The 20,057-nt window shown below is 33.5% G+C and overlaps 1 protein-coding gene across 2 annotated transcripts in view; it reads left to right on the plus strand.

Moving 5' to 3' along the window:
* Amnionless (amnion associated transmembrane protein) overlaps positions 1 to 20,057 on the plus strand; it is a 54,897-nt gene that overhangs the window by 18,118 nt on the left and 16,722 nt on the right. For both annotated transcript variants that reach the window (XM_072531011.1, XM_072531012.1), the window contains exons 3-4: positions 13,005 to 13,271; positions 17,772 to 17,954. In XM_072531011.1, coding sequence (XP_072387112.1) covers positions 13,005 to 13,271; positions 17,772 to 17,954 — 450 coding nt within the window. The remainder of the gene's footprint in view (positions 1 to 13,004; positions 13,272 to 17,771; positions 17,955 to 20,057) is intronic.

Consider the following 20,057-nt stretch of genomic DNA (forward strand, 5'->3'; position numbering starts at 1 on the left):
GTGATAACACTGCTCCCTGTGGCACTCCTGCCTCCAGAGTTCCGAGCTCGGATAGGGTGGACCCTATACGAACTCTGAATCTCCGGTTTGTCAGGTATGACGCAAGGAGACATGTCATTGCCTCACTATATCCGTTTTGGTTAATTTTGTATAGCAGTCCTTCATGCCAGACTCTGTCAAAGGCCTTACTGACGTCCAGGAAGGCTGCTGCGGTATACATTTTGTCGTTGTATCCTTTCGTGATGTATTCGGTTAGCCTGAATACCTGTAGTTCGCAGGAGTGTCTAGATCTGAATCCGAACTGCGATTCTGGAGTCATTCCGATTTCTGTCCTTTTAAATCTCAAACCATCCGTTTTATACCTGATTTGTTTATCTAGAAGTTTCTGCCGGCTTCGATCGGAACGCTGGTGTATTATTCGATCCTCATCTGGAAAGTTCCAATAGTAGATACAGTAGACTCCCTCTATAACAAGAACTGAAATGCAGACTAATTGCCTCGTTATAAGCCGATCTAGTCATATCAGACAACAATAATGCTGTGCATATATATGAATATGTAGTTTTCTAAAACAATTAATTCCTATAGTGAAGCCATTCGGAGCAATATAAGATGCTAAATATTGTTTTAATGGCGTTTTTGAAAAAAAGTTGTTTACTTTTATTGTCAATAAAATACATTAAAACAAAAAAGAGTTGCTTACTTTTATTGTCAATGATATACGTTAAAACAAAAAATCTGTATTCTGTAAATCTGTATAAAGCCTATTTTCAAGGATAACATAAACTATTGCTTCTGCAATTGGAAGAAGTCTGTCATTTTTAACTGTGTTAAATTGTTCATTTTTCTATCTATCATATTTTCTAAAGATGTGAAACAGTTGTATGTAAATGCATTGTATGCATTCTTCATTTGCGTTTTGTCTTTGGATACAGTTTCTTACAACGCAACGTTTAAAGCACTTTCCACATCTTGTCTGTTAGAACCTTCTTATTATTAGGTGCGTATGGTCAACCCTACACTGACACTTGTGAATCATAAATTGTAAATTTCCAAAGAAGTTTATTGCTGGTGGCAGTTAAAAAGGGTATTTATTTATAGCCACAGCCGGGCCAAAATCGTAAAAAACACGTTTTTCGATCTTATTTTCTCTCGTTATAACCAAATTTGCCTCGCTATAGAGGGTTACAGTTCAATAGAAATTTCACGGGACATCTAATGTACCTCGTTGTAAGCGAAATCTCGTAATAACCGTGTTCGCTATAAAGGGAGTATACTGTATAAGCGGGGACCCGTGTTTACCGCTTAGGGTATGACTCACATTTATCGTAACACGTCTTACTTCGCTAATTCCTCTGACGTCTCATTTTATATTTTTAGTTTCTTTTTCCAGTTCTACAAGTCTGGATTGATTTAATAGCGAACGGCAGTTATATGCCGCTAAATTGTCTTGTTGTTTTATTTGGGTAGCGGTTTAGACTCAGCAGATTCTTAGCACCCTTTGACTTCCTGGCTTGATCCCGAAAGCTATCCAGTTAAGGTTCATTTGAGTAAGGGGCCATAATTTAAATGTCTTTCGTGTTAGTGGTTATGAGGCGTACCTTACCATGCTGCCTCAGTGCAGGTGGTAAGGATTCACTAGTGTGTTCCAATTATAAGGCCCCTAAATTCGCCTTCACCCTCCTCCTGTTATATAACGTACTCCCATAATACGCCATATATTGCCGAAGATTACGCGACTTATGCCTTCGTGGACGTAGGAGGTAGGATTTGTTGGCAAAGCTGGCTGACCTTTTAGATCAGCTGTGGCCCATTCGACACTATCAGTTAGGCATTTACCGGAGATTTTAATGGTTTGCTCTTACCGGCAATATATATATATATATATATATATATATATATATATATATATATATATATATATATATATATATGAAAAAACAAGAAGTCTAGAGATTCTCTTTAAAAGCTAATTAGGTGAACCTTTTACTCTGACATGCATCTACGGTTCACCCTTGAAAATCACTATCTTTTTTACTTTTCACGCAGAGAAAAGACGTTTAAATGAAAGTAAAAGATTGCATTCCATTTCAATTCGAATTCTAATAATTTGCTAGCAAAGAGAGGTCAGATATATACATTTTTTTAAAGTAGACGACTTTAAAATGGTATTGCCAATATTGCCGAGTTGCGTTTCTGGGACGGCTTTATTGTAAGATAGTTCATTCGATTATATGAAATCAACTTTAACTTAAGAATATCCGTCAAAAAAAAATTATAGAATGTAATTCATCTTTAGGACTATACTTGAATCATTCCTAACAGAAACGATGATAAAAAGAGAAAAATCAAAGAAGCGGCTCAAATTATGCTAAATGAGACCAATTGTGTAGCAAATTCCTCGGCAGAATGCAGTAGGATCTAGTTACCCATATTAAAAGAGGAAGTTAATAAAAAGAAAATACCAGTATTAGTAAGTCAGTAACATATCGAGGATACATCATTTATATTTTTTAAATAACAAACATATAAAATTAGAATTTGGTGTTTACTGAAACTAAACTAAATGTAAGACCAAATACTTACCATGTCGGGATAGTATTATGAGTTTTTTTCCTAGTTTTTCCTCATGATTTACTATGGAATCACTAACAGGAGTATTTTACTGTCATCATGGCAGGTGGTTGACTTTTTAAAGACGAATTACATGCCATGATTTTCTCTGATGGATATTCTAAAGTTAAAGTTGATTTTATGTAATCGAATGAACTATCTTACAATAAAGTCGTCCCAGGAATTCTGGGACGACTAAGTTCTCTACAAAAAGTAATGATATTAGAATATAAATAAAAATCGAACAAGGTTCATACTTACAAAACAATTTGTAGATTTTTATGATGTTATGAAAATGAAAACTACAATAACTTAACATTAAAACTTAACATACTAAACGAGAAAAAAAACTACAAGAAAAACTGTATGCGAGCACTATCGTCCATTTATTTAATTTTTAGGTTATTTTTTTATTTTGACCGATAGCTTCATTTGGATGTATTGTTAAAGCTCTTTCAAGGGTCAAACCGCACTAATACACTTTCGAATCCACAAGAAAACTAAGTTCGTGTAGCTGGCTGTATACCATGTATCACAAAAAATTTATTTAAAAATCCTTTATAAAATATACCCATATACAAAGATTAACCTCTTTTTGTGATACGTGGTATACAGCCAGCTGCAGGAATTATTTTCCTTGTGGATTTTCTTTATAAAAGGTATATAATATACTTTCGGTTGTTTGCTATCCGTTGTTGAATGTCGTAGTTCCACATGTGGCTTGCTTTCGTACATGTGTTTATTTGGAATGGAGTGATGTACGATTATGGAGGGAATTGGTGAAAAGAAAAGAAACCGAAGTCTTTTAGAAAAGAATTAATTTTTTTTTATATTATATTTGATGGAGAATGGACCAATTTAGACTATTAGTTAAAAAAAAAAGAAGAAAAATAGGGATAAGAAGTTCTTATTTGTTCTATAAGGTGGCTTTTTATTTATTCTGTATGACGGAGAGTGATATATCTGGCTCAAGTTATCGATGTCGTTTCTTTTATTTAGCAAATTTGGATGTTTTATAATTGGGCACATTTCAAGGATGGATCGCTTATGATAATTTTGTTGTTTGCACAGTATTTTGGTATTGCTGAAATCCATACTGTGTTTAGTTTAGGTTTAGAAATCCCAATGTCGCTTTTGTGGGACAATAGTCGACCTTAAAGAGAGCGACTGGTTTGGCCAATGTAGCAGGAGTTGCACTCTGCACAGGGTATATGATAGACGACATTAGTTTGTTTTAGAGCGGCCAATAGAGTTTTAGTCTTCAAAAATAACTTTTTATGGTTCTGGTGTTTTTAAGGCTATTTTAACAGGTAAGTTTTTAAAAAGTTTAGTAAGCTTGTTCGTGATTTGTGGAAAGTACAGGAGAGAAGCATATTTTGTGGTTTGTTCAGGGGTGAGCAAGGAATTATTCATCCGTATTTTATTAGAAATCAACGCTAATGTTGGCCCGTTGGGTTTTCAGTAATGGACTGCCCATAGCTTTTGGAATATAGAAATTTATTGATGATGGATGCGGGATACGAGTTATCTATGAGAATGGACTTCAGTAGATTGAGAGATTCTTTTTTGTAAAGAGGGTATGGCAATGTGTGTAATCTAAGGCTGACGGCTTGTACAAGGTTAAGTTTATATCTAACTGAGTGTGTCGAATGGTAATTTAAGAAACGATTGCTAGCAATTTCTTTTCTGTACCAGGTAACCATTCTGGTTCTGTACCATTTAACTAATAGTCTAAATTGGTCCATTCGCCATCGAATATAATATAAAAAAAATTTAAATCCTTTTCTAAAAAACTTTTTTTTCTTTTCGCCAATTCCCTCGATAATCGTACCTCACTGCATTTCAAATAAACTCGTGTACGAAAGCAAGCCACAAACAACCAAAAGTATACTAGTGTGGTTTAACCCTTAAAAGAGCTTTAAAAATACCTCCAAATGAAGCCATCGGTCAAAATAAAAAAAATCACCTAAAAATTAAATAAAAGAACAATAGTGCTCGCATACAGTTTTTCTGGTGTTTTTTTTCTCGTTTAGTCTGTTAAGTTATCGTATAATTTTCATAACATCATAAAAATCTACAAATTGTTTTGTAAGTATGAACCCTGTTCATTTTTTACTTATGTTCTAATATCATTACTTTTTTTAGAGAACTAAGGATGCTTTTAAAAAATAATAAAATGAAGTAGTTGACATATTTCATTTGCCAATAAGTGACCGATCAAACCTTCTGCAATTCACGTGAAAAGTCTTCAAGAACACCTCGAATATATGGCCTCCCCAAAATTCACAAACCCGATATTCCTCTACGTCCCATTGTCAGTGCATACAACTGCCCTACACAACCATTGGCCAAGTATTTGGCCAAAACTCTACAACCTTTCGCCGAAAATGCTTCATCCTTCGTCAAAAACTCTTTTCATTTCATCGAACTTCTTAAACAATACCCTATATCACCGTCAGACATTCTAGTAAATTTGGATATTGTCTCACTTTTTACAAACATTCCTATAGATGAAACTCTAAACATTCTGAAAACTAAGTACAGTATCCAACAAGACCCCTTATCTCTCATTAAACATTGTATGTCCAACACCTATTTCATCTTCCAAAATCAATTCTACAGACAAATAAATGGTGCCCCAATGGGCTCACCTCTATCTCCAGTGATTGCCAATATCTTTATGGAAGACTTCGAGACCCGAGCACTATCCACATCAATGCTCAAACCCACATGTTGGCTACGATATGTTGACGATACATTCGTCATTTGGCCCCATGGCAGGGATGCTTTGGTGTCTTTCCAAACCCATCTGAATGGTATACATCCTAGTATCCAGTTCACGATGGAGGTGGAAACTGATTCATTCCTACCGTTTCTCGATGTTTTCATAAAGAAACACCAATCCCAAGGTTTTCATTACTCTGTCTATCGAAAACCCACACATACCAATCGTTACTTGCATGCCAACTCTCACCACCCACCTTCACAAATTAATTCAGTCATTAATACCCTTATATCCAGATCATTACGCCTTTCCGATGATGCAAGTAGATACGCTGAGCTTTCTTGTTTAAAACAAGCCCTCATCCAAAACGGTTACCGCGAAAATCACATCAATAGGAGCATCCACAGACATCAATCTCCTACTCAAACTCAATCCAAAGACTCAGACCCTTATCATACGAAAGCTTTTCTTCCTTACATCAAAGGTGTTCTGACAAAATCGACAAAATTCTTAAACCAAGAGGAATAAAAACAATATTTACCCCCCAACAAAAACTTTCATCTCTTGTCCGTTCAATCAAAGACAATATTCCAAATGAACAGCACGGAGTTTATGAAATTCCTTGTGCTGACTGTCCCCGATCCTATATAGGCCAAACAAATCGTAGAATTCAAAATAGGATTTATGAACATTCCATTTCTGTTCGCAATTCCGATTCAATTTCAGCTCTCGGTCAACACCATCTTCATACAGGTCACAAAATTGATTTTGAAAACTCCAGAACCATAGCCCCCATCCGCTTTTAAAAAACCAAGAATTATCCGAGAAGCCATAGAAATAGAAAAAAGACCAAATTGCCTTAATAAAAGAGATGACGCCATACGGTTACCTTCTACATGGAGACCTCTCATAAACAAAATATCGCCTCTTCCATCCTCGAATCAAAATCCCACTGTCGGAAATGTTCGCGCCAACTCTCGCGCCAGTTCCCACTCTAACCCCCACCTAGCCCACGTCACCATCGACGGTATAAATGAACCGTCCCCTGGCCCCAGTCGTAGTCGTGAACTAGTGAGTGAACTAGTGAGTGAACTAGAAGTGACTAGTGAGTGTAGTAGTGTCTGGGGTCTCGGGAGACTGAGACCTCGGAAGCCCTGAAGAAGACATCAGAGAGGATGTCGAAAGCTCGGCAAAATGGATATCGACGCGGTTCAACCCGGAAGACTGGTGAGTTTAATATTAATTTTGATAATAGTATTAATCTTAGCTCTAAGTTTAATATTTATATATATATATATATATATATATATATATATATATATAAAGTAGTTAGGTATTATTGACTGACACGTTATGTAAAATAAAGTTTTATTTTGAGGTTGCAGTCATTAATAGGGCAGGAAAGTGAAACTCTTTGTTCTTATATCAAGCTTTCGCAAAATTTATTTGCTTCTTCAGGATATGCTAAAATATGGTATCAGTAAATACAATGAAATTAGAATTAAATAACATTGTATAAAACTAGTATAAAAACTTACATAAGGTTAATCCATTATATTTTTAAATTGACAAAACATTAAAACTTAACTTATTAAAATTATATACCTATTTATGTAAGTACAATATTTTAATTTTATTTAATTTTGTATAAATTCATTATGACATTGATTATTATATTGATGTTTGATTTATGTCATATTATATTTATTTAATTCTCCTAATTTTCGTTTCAATATCTGATCGTCTGATCGATATGATGCTTCCAAAATATATTTTGATTAACAATTTCACAAATATAATGCCTATCTCCTAAAACCTCATTTATTACTCCTTCTACCCATTTCCTCTTATTAGGATACCTATAATCTCTTACTAACACTCTATCCCCTTTTACAAATTTTTCTTCCCTTTTCATTTTTACATGAACCATTTCTGAGCTTTATTTTTCAATAACAAATCAAAACAGTTTCTAATCTTACGTTTAAAAATAACATCTGAAGGTGTAACACCTGTGGAAACATGTATGGAGTTTCTATAGTGAAATAAATATCTTTGTAATGCAACGTCCAATGACATGTTATTAGCAGTATCCTCCTTAATAATATTTGAAACACTACTCTTTACTGTCTTAACTGCATTTTCAGCAAAACCATTTGTTTGAGGGTAATAAGGTGGAGAAGTTATGTGTTTAATTAAATTATTAGACAAATATTGTGAAAATTCTACCGAAGTGAATTGAGGTTCGTCATCTGTACAAACTATCTTTCGTAGACCAAACCTAGCAAATACTTCCCTTAATTTACTTATTGTTGCCAACGATTCTGCCACATTCATTATGAATGCTTCTGACCATTTTGAATAATCATCTATAATGATTAATATCATTTTCTTCAGTCTGCCACATTCATTATGAATGCTTCTGACCATTTTGAATAAGAATCTAATGATTAATATCATTTTCGCATGGTAGGTTCGCTGAATAGGTTCTGCTCTTGAAGCACAACAAACTCTGCAATTATTAATAATTTTCTCAATGTCCCTACCTAAAGATGGCCACCAAAAATATGCTCGAGCGTTTGACTTTATTTTTGAAATTCCCTCATGGGTACTGTGCAACTCATTAAGCAATTGCATTTTTGATTTGGTAGGAACCACTACCCGATAGCCCCACATTACAATCCCCTGTTCCACTGTAAATTATTCGAATTAAATTCACTACTTTAACCAATACCTGATCTCTCCGTGTTTCTGCTCTCAACCTTAGTGAGCCAATAGGTGTAACATGTTTCGAAAAATTCAAATTTTTAAAATAACCAATATATCCGCTTTGTTCAACTTTTAAACTCTCCAAATATTGTAATTAACGGTTTGTGATCTGTTAAAATTTCAAAATGTCTTCCTGTTAAATATTCATATAACTTGTGAGCAGCCCAGTAAATGCATAATGCTTCTTTCTGTACCACACTATAAAATAACTCTGTTTTTGTTAGTAGCCTTGAAATATGACTAATTGATCTTTCACTACCATCAGACATCTAGTGCAAAAGCACTGCTCCTAATCCATATTCACTTCTATCACACACTAGCCTTAATTTTTTATATAGGTCAAAATGAATTAGAATTCTGTCAGACACTAAATATCTCTTTGCAGCCTCGAATGCCTCATTGCATTCCTTTGTACACTTAAATTTTGTATCCTTTTTGGTATTTTGGTTAATTCATATAAAGGATTTAAAATTTGTGACAAATTTTGAATAAACCTAGAATAATAATTTGTCATTCCTACAAAAGCTCTTACCTCTGTAATGTTATTAGGTACTGGAATCTTTACTATTGCTTTCATTTCCTCTTCACTTTTCTTTAACCCTTCTGCTGATATAATATGCCTAAATATTTGATGCTACTTTAAAAAAAAACTACAGTTACTACTATTTAATCTAAAACATCTTGCAACATCTTCTCTACTGTCCGCTGGAAAATTGCACAAGCTGGTTTGGTACCACAGGGTAAACGGTTAATTTTAAATATATCATGCGGTGAACTCCACGCAAGAAGTTCTGCTGTCTCTGGTTCCACCTGTAATTGATTATGCGCATTTAAAAATCTAGCTTGCTGAACTGTTTCCCTCCTTGCAACGCTGCAAATAGATCTTCAATTCTGGGAATGGAGTGGTTAACATTTTGCAAATATTTATTTATTGTAACTTGTTTGTAGTTACGACAAACCCTGACATCTATGCCATTAGCCTTGTACACTGGTACTAACGGTGTTCCCCAGTTTGCATTAGGCACTTGATCTATCACTTTACTTTCTTTTAATTTCTCAATCTCTTTAACTACTTTTCTTTAAATGCAAACGGTATCGGAACTGGTTTCTGAAAAATAGGTGTAGGTCCTTCTTCAATTTCTAATTTAATTTTTTCATATTTAAATATCCCTAACTCATTCTTAAATAAATTTGTAAACTTAATTATAATATCTTATGTAGTAGGTTTTTGACAAGCTGTTTTCAATATCGGGCTAAACCTACTTACTTTACTGACTACCGAGCCATGATAAACTTTTAACATAATCGTAGTTGGCTCTATATTCACCTGAAGAAACTTTTCTTTATATATATATATATATATATATATATATATATATATATATATATATATATATATATATATATATATATATATATTGTTATGCTATGTAAAATTAAAAATAATATTGGTTTGCTCTTAATATATTTCAAATTATAAAACATAATAATTCAAAATATTTCAACTGATAAACTATGAAAGATATTTCAAAGAAATGAAAGTCCATTATCTTTAGATTACCTGTAGTAAACAAAATTTAAGATATGCATAAATTATTTTCTTTGTAAAATATATTTGAGTGAACGTAGTGAATTGAACAATACGACCGGGTTTTCCAAATGGACTTGTACAGTGAATAAAGACAATAGGGTAGAATTTAGAAATTATATTTCCCCGTTAGTTTTTAAGAATTTGTAGAAACGATTAACATGTTAATAGTTTTTAGGAAAGTTATAATTGTAGTTAAGGTTGTTGTTTGTTATCTAAATGGGGATAAATATGACGAACTTTGATTGGCAAAGAGTGAAAAAAAGTGGGAGAGATAGATGAATGAGAGTTTAGCTAGATTTTAGAGGAAAAAAAAAAGATCATCAGTTGTTTTCCAAGGGTGCAAGGCGGACAGTCGTAGTTCTTTGGCGGTTCCCAAGTGATAGTAAGCATTAGAAGTGAATGTTTGTGAGTTTTCGTGGACTAAGTGTATCCTGACGGAAGCTGATCCAGTAAAATATTGTAAGTCATACTTTTCTGCTTATATATTCCAAGAGTCACTGTTCAGGCCGAAACGAGAGATTCAGTTTATCGAGAGGAGAAGAAGATTATCTTTTGAACGATACGTGCATCTGAAGGAGACCATTGAAGACGAGAGGCTCGCAATAATTTGTTGTAAGATTGCTGATTACCTAGGGAACTGCTAAGAATAGATAGTGTAGGCTACAAGAAACAAGGATTTGGACAACTCATCATCAGAGAGATAGTTTTTTTTTTCATTCGTCAGTTTTTTCTTTATCAACAAAGTTTTTTTTTAGTTGCTTCAGAAAAGATAGAAATATTTATCAGGAGATATAGAACAACAATTTTGATTTGAAATTTTAATTTATATAGTATATAACATTAATTTTTGAAGGTTTACGTACGTAGAACAAAATTTTGATAATCATTGTATGAGATATTTTTTGTTTAAGATATTTGAGTGTGAATTTTATTTCAATATATAATTTTGTATCATATATGTTTATTATTCCGGTATTCCTCAGACCTTACCTACCATATGTAGAGCATAGATATTGAAGCACGAATATAACCCTGAGATAATAGATTTAAATAGTGTGATAAAATCATAATTGCATCATTTGAATAAGTTTAATTAATTAATTAATTAGCTAATTAATTGCTTGGCGCATCTCTGACTGTTAATATCACATTAATATATATATATATATATATATATATATATATATATATAAGAAAAAAAGTACTTGTATATATAAATATGTATAGGATGGGTTGGAGTCAATAAAAGTGGCTATTAGGTAACTATTTTTTATCTCGAGCTTTCAATTGTGTTTACAATCATTTTCAAGAGCTGCTAAAAAATACAAAATATCTTACAAAGTGGAACTAGAAAAAACAATATTATCTCATCAAATAAAATTACATATTTCGAAACTCTATCTTAAAAATTAGCTTATCTAATAAATGTTTCTCTTAAATTTTGTAACATAATTTTGAAAAACTTTTTTAACACAAAAACAACTGAATTTATAAATAAGTTAGAATAGCGACCAATTACAAATAAGCCTCAATGTCATGAATGCCAACTTACAATTTTTATTTTTGACAATTATATTGCCAGAAAATAAAATTTTGTTTAAAAATTATTTTTTATTTAGTAATAAAAAAGAAGATTTATTCATCATTGATAGATGCCTGAAAAAATGTAACAAGTATATGGAAAATTTAATTAAAATGTGATATTTTACTGGTTTTATAAATAAACTATAGAGAAATAATATAATTATAAATTTTGCTTAGATTTTGAATTTCTGATCTTTACTTTAAATTATTATCACTTCTGCTAATACAAACCATTTCTAAAAAAGTCCTTTTGAATTTATTACTTTCATTACACAAAATTTTAATGCTCTGCTAAAACACAAGATGGTTCTTTAATTCAACAATCACTTTTGTGGGAAATAATACGATTTGACAGATTTCTTCCGGTCTCACCAACATACACAGCTTCACACTGAGTACAACCAATGCTGTATACTACATTTTTTTTATCTAATTTGTCTATAGGATACTTAGTTTTGAAATATAAAGATAAAATAGTTTTGATGTTCTTTGTTGCTATTTTTATATTGTCAATAACCTTTAGTGTTTGTATTAATTTAGGTGTTAATGATGGTATAAAAGGTAGTGAATGATATAATAGATGTTCTGATTGTTGAATACAATGTTCTGTGATTTAGCAAAAAAAAATTAAGTTATTTAAATTAACAATATTAGAAAAAAGTATCCTACGTAGCATATCTGGAGGATAAGAGTTCTCAATTAAAATATTTTCTAATAATTGAAGATTTTCTTGTAGATAATCTGGATGAGAAAGCCTTAAAACACGTTCTTTTAATCCTGTTATAAGGTTCATTTTCATCTTGTTTGGATGATGTCAGTAATAGCTTATAAATTATTACTACACATGGGTTTTCTAAACCATCTGGTTTTCAACACATTGTCTGCAGTTCTTACAATTCTCATGTCAAGGAATGGTAGAGAAATATCTACCTCTTCCTCAACTGTAAACTGTATATGTTGATTATGATTGTTGAAAATGTTAATTGTTTCATGAATTTTGTGTTTAAGAAGTGCCAAAACTAAATCATCTACATATCTTTTAATAAAAGGAATGAAAAAAGTGCAATTGTTGATACAATCACTGATAACATCATCCATGACATAGCTACTTAGAATGAGTGAAAGTCAATATTAGTATATTGCGAAATCTCATTCCAATGTTTTTCAACACGGCTACCTTTCTATCAGCTTCAATTAAATTCGCCAACAAATACTGCTCCAATCTTTCTTCGAACACTTCGAAATCATCGCCCTGCTTAAAGCCTGCTAGGGCTGAAATATTCCCCGCATTAACTATCGTCAAATTCGCTGTCCCTTGGGTTGGGGCCATTTCCTCGTGGTCTAACATATTCAGAAACAAAAACACTTAAAAATAACGAGTTTTACTCGTCGCCAATAATTTATCTTGTGACCGAGGAGCAGAAAACAAATAGGCTCTAAATTAGCGTTTGGCACTATGTTATTAAATTGTAAAATACAAAACTGACTACGATCTAAGCTTCTACATAAGGAGCCAAGCTAACCTCTGATTCTGTCGCTTGGCGGGAATCATTAATTTTACTTCTGTCAGATTTCTTAAAGCTAAGTTTACACAAAGTATTTCTTAAGATACTACAATTTCAGCATTACTTTTTGAATTTAAAATGTTTTAATTATTTTATTATTATTTATTTGTATACATTTAATAAAAAAACTCGGCCTGTACACTTTTGTTGTTAATTTAAGGTGTTGCCACAAACAGCACAGAGATGAATTTGCACCGGTGGCATCATTCAGGCAATTGGTTATTACCAGGTAGACTCCACGACAACGAAGCTGTTCCTCACATAGAAAGATTGCCTTGCGAATACGATGATGTGGTTTTTCCAAAGGGAATATTAACAGGAGGTATTAAAATATATAAACCAATAACAGTAAAAAGTTTAAAGTATGGTCACGATTACTGGACAAATAATGACATAATTGTAGCCAAAAACGATGAAATTTTAGGATGTAAGTATTGAAAACAATTTGTTATAGTTAAAAAGCAAATACACCATAAGTACTTAATATGCAATTATTTTTAGAATTTCATTTTATAGTTGATATATTTTAGCGTATAACTTACATGTACCTATTGGTAGCGTACTAAGTTTCGTACTGGTGCATCAGCGGAATTTCTAAATCTATTTTAGAAGATAGAAGAATAAGTAAGAGAGTTTATGAAAACACCTAAAATATTCACAAAAAAATATATGACATACAATGGAAATATAAAAATAAAAACACTAACAAATACCGTGAAATCAACAAATTTACGAAATGGAAAATATGTAAAGCAAAGAACTTTAATAATTTCTGTAAAAAAATAGAAGAACTCCAACAAAAACTCGACAGTTTCAATCTCCACAAGGAACTTAAATATACTTTCGGATTTAAAAAACAAAAAAGACTTAAATATGGGAGAGATACATCAGTAATTTTTTTGACGATGCTCCTCGAGAAACGTTACATATACACATACTATTTGTGAAAATGAGATAGAAAAATGTGAAAGGATTACCTATTTAACTGCTTTATTTAATAAAATTTACAACGAAGGAACAATACCAGATGATTGATGATCCATGTTAATCTTCTCCTTCATGTACCATGCCCTTTCAGAACGATGGTTACCATCATCATGACACTGTCAAGTAATGTTTGCAGATCATCTTGAGTAGATGCTAGGAGTACTGTGTCGTCCGCATATCGCAAGTTATTGATGACTTCCAATGTTCATAATACTGCACAATACATAGCACATACAACATATTACTACTAATTTTCACCCTCTTGTGTCTGTCCAAATATATGTATATTGGGGTTTATGTTGGTAAACGTATTGTTAATTCTTAATTCATTATACGCACCTAATTGTATCAGCATTTCACCGCCATCTTCTACCACATCTTCGTTAAATATGGCTTTAACTCCATCTAAAAAGGCATTTCCTACTCTTGTGTTTATATCTCTCATAATGATTATTATATCATTGGATAGTATGCTGTCCAGCTCGTTTTGTAATTGTTCTCAAAATACTTGATATTCTTGAATTGGCTTGACGGCATCAGGTGCATAAGTCGTTATCTTCTTCTTATATTACCATCTTCTATAGAAGATTGGCAACAATCTCAACAGAGTACTGTGTATCTCGAAGCAATAAATATTAGCTCAAACCAGTCCAACCTCTAAGTTTTTCAACCACGAATATTTGCTTCTTCCCAGTCCTCTCTTGCCTTATATTTTCCATTTGATAATTAACTTAAAAATCTTAGCTGTACTTCGTGGTATGTCCTAGTCAAAGTATGAAGTTTTTTTCCTTTTCATGTTTCAAATAATTTATGTTTGTTTAGTGAGTCTGAAAAACTTCCTCGTTGCGTACATAATCCTTCCATGGTATTTGAGTCTTCTATATATCCACACTGTAAAGGCTTCTAAGCTTCTAGGCTTAAATGCTGTACCTGCCTTTTCTATTCGAAATTAAACATCTAAATCAGGATCCGATATTAGTCATCAGTATCCGATATTAGCCAGGAACGCAGGTATTTACATTCATAGTTCATTCATATTGTTAAGTTGTTACTTTCTGTTGATCTCGACATCTTGTTTCCATCCCTTCTCGGAAACCAAACTGTATGTCATACAAGTCTCTTTCGCATATTCTATATATTCGATAATGAATTATTTTAAACATAATTTTCGGAACATGGATGATTAAGCTAATTAACGTAAACTGTTCGCATTTGTTGGCGATGCTGATTTTTTTTTGGGACAGGAATAAAAACACATTCAACCAACCTTGTCAATATATATTCCTATCAGATTTATAGATTTCACTGAACAATCTCGTCAACGTAGGGATGTTTCTTCGTTCATTAATTTGAATATCTCTTTATCTGGACCAAAGTTACTGTGAAAAATATGGACTAAGAATGAATGTAAAAAAACAAAACCTGGGAAGCTGAATTTCAGAAAATAATAACCAAACAACAGAAATAAGGGTCAGGATAGAAATAGCAAGAAATGCGTTTGTAAAAACTAAAACAATTTTCTCTGCAATAAAAACCTTAGATTGAAACTGAAAGTAAGAGCTCTGGGATGTTATGTATTTTCGATATTACAATATGGACTTGGAAGCTGGACACTGAAGCAAGAAAACACAAATAAGCTAGAAACATTTGATATGTGGTGTTACAGAAGGATGCTTAGAATAGCATGGATACATATGAAGAAGAATAGGAAAGTATTACCAGAAATGACCAATAATACGAAATAATAAATACAATAAAAATAAAAAATTTACAATATCTGGGAAATGTAATGGGGAAACAGCAATATGAAATGCTGAGATTGATAATACAGGTAAAGATGAAGAAGAAGTAAGAAGGGGAGTGTCGTGGTTGAAAAATTTAAGGGACTAATTTAGATGCAGTTCAGTAGAACTTTTCAGAGCATCGGTATATAGAGTAAAGATAGTGATGATAATTTACAATCTCGGATTGGTAGGCAGTACATAAAGAAGAAGTATCTGGACCACTAGCTTTTCCCATTTTAGTATAAGTGTACTATAAGTGGCTATAAGATGCAGTAAAGCATTAGTATTTTGTAATATTACTAAAAACGATCATAATTTCGATGAATATTACTATAAATGATAAAACGATCATGACCAATAAATAATTTAAATACATAGGAGCAGCAATCATCAATGACAACAAAGTATAACGCGAATATTGGCGAAAAACAGATCTTTCTTTGAAATGCAACATCTAATGAGGTCAAAAGTTCTCCCCTCGGAAAGGAAAATCTAGTGAGATATATAAAGGCCAATAGACTAAGATGGGCAGGATATGTGATACGCAGTAATGACAATCGCCTTAAAAACAATGTATTTTGGGAAAGACCAGATGGGAGAATATCTATTGGACGGCCTAGAAAAAGGTAAAAAGATGCAGTTAGAGAGGATCTGGAGAAAGTGAGAGTGAAATCATGGAAAATAGTGGCACTGGACCGACAAACATGGAAGGCAATAATAAACGCGACAAAGATTTAGAAGAGTTGTAATGCCATTGATGATTAGTTAGTATTCTGCCATTCCCATACCTTGCACCAGTTATGCACGGTTTGAATATATCGTGTAATGTAATAGTAGTCCAACTCCTGAATTTGTTTGTCAGATTTCTCCTTACCGTTATATATTAAATAGGTTTCGTATATTGTAGTTTCTTTTCACTTGCGTCTGGATTCTGATATGGCGCGTATATTAATTTTGTGTGTGTTTAGTTCAATTATTATTTGTTTATCCCCCTTGCTCCATGGTCGTATATTCCAACAAGCAGACCTCAACAAATTGTTATTTTTCTCTAGGCAGGGAGTTATTCTTATCTAGGATCCTAGGAATTTGAGAACTCCAGGAACAGAAAGCTGTCAATGTATGTTCGTGAGGGGATCCTGAGATGCTATGTGTTATGTATTGTATTATATGGCTGCGAGATATTGACATTAAAAATCACATTGCTAAACAAATTAAAAGCATTAGGATTGTGGTGCTACCGCAGGATCATTTTTTTTTTCTCTGAGGGTGGAAATTTCTAAAAACCGTACCAGGTTAACCCATCCCTAGGAAGGGATGGCTAGCGTGTGTTAGATTTAGGGCAGAGGAGTACATCCGAGCCCATTTCCACTTATAAGAAGAAAGTCCTGCAAACAGATGCCTTCCTAAAGATAACGTTAGCCCCGCACACCTCCAATGAACCTATTCTTCGAATGATGAATACCGACCGACTGGTTTTAGACATTAGAAAGAGAATGAAAATAAAATACTTCGGAAACTCAGTTAGAGAACCTAAATACAATCTACTTCGGCTTAAAATAAAAGAAAAGTGAAAAGACAATTTGTGTAATATCAGACAGTGGTGTGGTCTCACAGTCGAATAATTATTTCGAGCAGCAGACGATAAAGAAATATTTCGGGAAATTTGTAAAAATGATGTCGGCCAATGTCTGAATATCGACACCCGACACGGCCCCAAAAGAAGAAGACCGCTAAGAATCTTAGGACAAAACTTAATAAAATAGTAAATAGATAAATAGCCACTACGCCCCAATAAAAAATCAAACAAAAAACAGACTAAAATTCTAAGAAATGAGACTGCTTAGAAGAAATGGGTGTTAATTAGCAGTTACTCTTTTTTCTTTTTTCAAACGTCTCGTTAACTTGTCCTAGCTTCCCTTTTGTGGAACCTTTTTGTACAACCCATAAATATTACGCATCTCATCTAGCAATATTGTTTTATATTTCCTCAGTTAACTGACGGACGATTTTTTTCCGTTTTTTTTTATTACTTTTACAATTTTGTGTGATTCACTCGATTATATTTTCATTTCTTAATATTCTATTTTGTGATTTATATTTACGATGATTTTCCTAAGAGCTTTTAACTTATTAACTAATATGCATTTCTTTTTTAGTGTTCTTAATTTTTATGTTTGATGTTGTCTTAAATATTCGAAACACAGCTTGTAACGATCCCAGTGGTTGTTTTTGTGGCAACGAGATAGTAAACTCGGATACATGTAGGTACTTCAAAAGCCCCAAAAATTTGAACTGTGAATCTCCAATCAAACCTAAAGGATTTTGCCATGCAATATGCGGTAAGTGTAACTAAAAAATGAATGAGCTACATAATAATAATATATTTATCCTTAATATTATATAACCTTTATTATATTTGGTTTAGTATAGTTTGATATAGTAAATAAATAAATAGTAATTTCTTTCTTTCTCTACAATTCGTTTTAGCATAAAACACAACGGTATCATCTTACAAACGTAATATTTTCCCCTGAGTATTAATTGGAAGTAAATCATGGATATATATTATAAAAAGTATTGAACCAAGTACAAAATCTGTAATTTTTGCATTTCCTCTTATTTCGTAATCTTTCCGGATTCCCAAAAGTTGTTAATGATCAACGGTATCAAAAGCCTTTGTTACGCCAAGGAATATTGCTATTGCAGGCTTTTTGTTTTCCATCCTTTAATACAATCGTTTCGTTAAAGATTGCGGAATTGCGTCCTAGATTCAAAGATTTTTTGAAAGCTAAATTGCGTTTTTAAATTAAATTATTCTGATCTAGAAAATATTATTATCTAAATTTGATCACATCTATAGTTAGATGCTGCAGATTTTTCACTAGATGCTTTAAATTGTAGCGAAAACACTGTTGAATTGTCAAATTACTTAAATAGACTAAATGAGCTATGTTCATTGCTATAATTTTGACGGTTTCATATGTAATGCCATATAGGCCGGGGACTTAATGATAGTTTAAATTATTTCTAATTTAAAATTTACAAGGAAAATGAAATTCCTGTAGTTGGCTGTATACCATGAATTACAAAAGTTTTATTTAAAAATCTTTTATAAAAGTTATATAAATAAAAAGACCATTTCGGGCTACATCACAAAACGTTTTCGGAGTAAAGTGCCTTATTACCAGGATACATGAGTTTACGTTGCTATGCAGGGTATCTGTTAAATACTTAAATATCACAACATATTTTCAAAAATAATGTAACACATAACAAATGTAACTTTTTAAGTTGTAAAGATATTTAGTAGCTTGGGGACGATCGACTGTACAACACCATGTAAAACCCTCCTCCTTTCGGATTTGGGTCCTCCAATGTTCGGCATCACCCTCCCCAACGCAGCCGCACTATTCGCAGCCTTCCGGACCACCTCCCGCACGTACTCCCCCCGTTTTCCATACTGGTGCAATGTCACTCCTAGATACTTTACTTGTTTCTTGGGTGTTAGATATGTTCCCGCACATTTAATTGAATATTTTGCCTGTTCCTTGTCCCCTTCAGAATGATGGCTTCGGTTTTCTCTGTCGCAAGTTTCATTCCGTGCTGCGTCATCCATTTCTTTACGACGCCGCCTGCGTTTCGAACCCGGTATTTGAGATCTGGCTCATCCCGGACCACTACCAGTACAGCGAGGTCATCCGCGAATGCGAAGGGGGTTATACCCTCTCCGTATTCACAGTGCATAACCCCGTCATATGCCAGATTCCATAGCGTCGGGCCCAAGACAGATCTCTGGGGTACCCCGGCCGTCACGTCCACGATCGTGCCCTTTTCCACCATAATCCTTCTCTCGGACAGATACTCCGGCACCACATTCATCAGGTAACCAGGACATTCCCTCTCCTCCATTGCCTTGATTACCTCGTTCCACTGCAACGTATTGAATGCATTCTTAACATCAAACAACAGCAGGGCCGCCCAGCGATGTTCATCCCCTCTGTTGTGCAATGCTTCGAGTACACTCATGATTGCATCAATTTTCCCTTTACAAAAACCAAATTGTCTCCGAGATAAACCACCTGACCTCTCAATCATGTCGTCTATGCGTACTCGCAGCATCCTTTCATACAGCTTACTGATGCATGGAAGAAGACAGATGGGGCGATCTGGTCTTTTGGACTTTTCCCTAGCTTTGGGAAGCAGTATTAACCTCGATGTCCTCCAAGGCTCAGGAAAGGTTTGTGCTTCCAGCAGTGCATTCATGTGTTCCAGAAGCCACGCAGGTTCCACCCGTCCTAGACCCTTCACCGCCTCAGGTGGTATCTGATCTAGTCCGGGGGATCTACGAGTCTTCAGTGAACCCAATGCTTCGATAAGTTCATCCATGGTAAAGGGTACATCCCGCTCAGCTCCTTCATCCCTCCATACACCATGACATCTGC

The sequence above is a fragment of the Diabrotica undecimpunctata genome, chromosome 5 (assembly GCF_040954645.1).
Source record: "Diabrotica undecimpunctata isolate CICGRU chromosome 5, icDiaUnde3, whole genome shotgun sequence".
Classification (NCBI taxonomy): domain Eukaryota; kingdom Metazoa; phylum Arthropoda; class Insecta; order Coleoptera; family Chrysomelidae; genus Diabrotica; species Diabrotica undecimpunctata.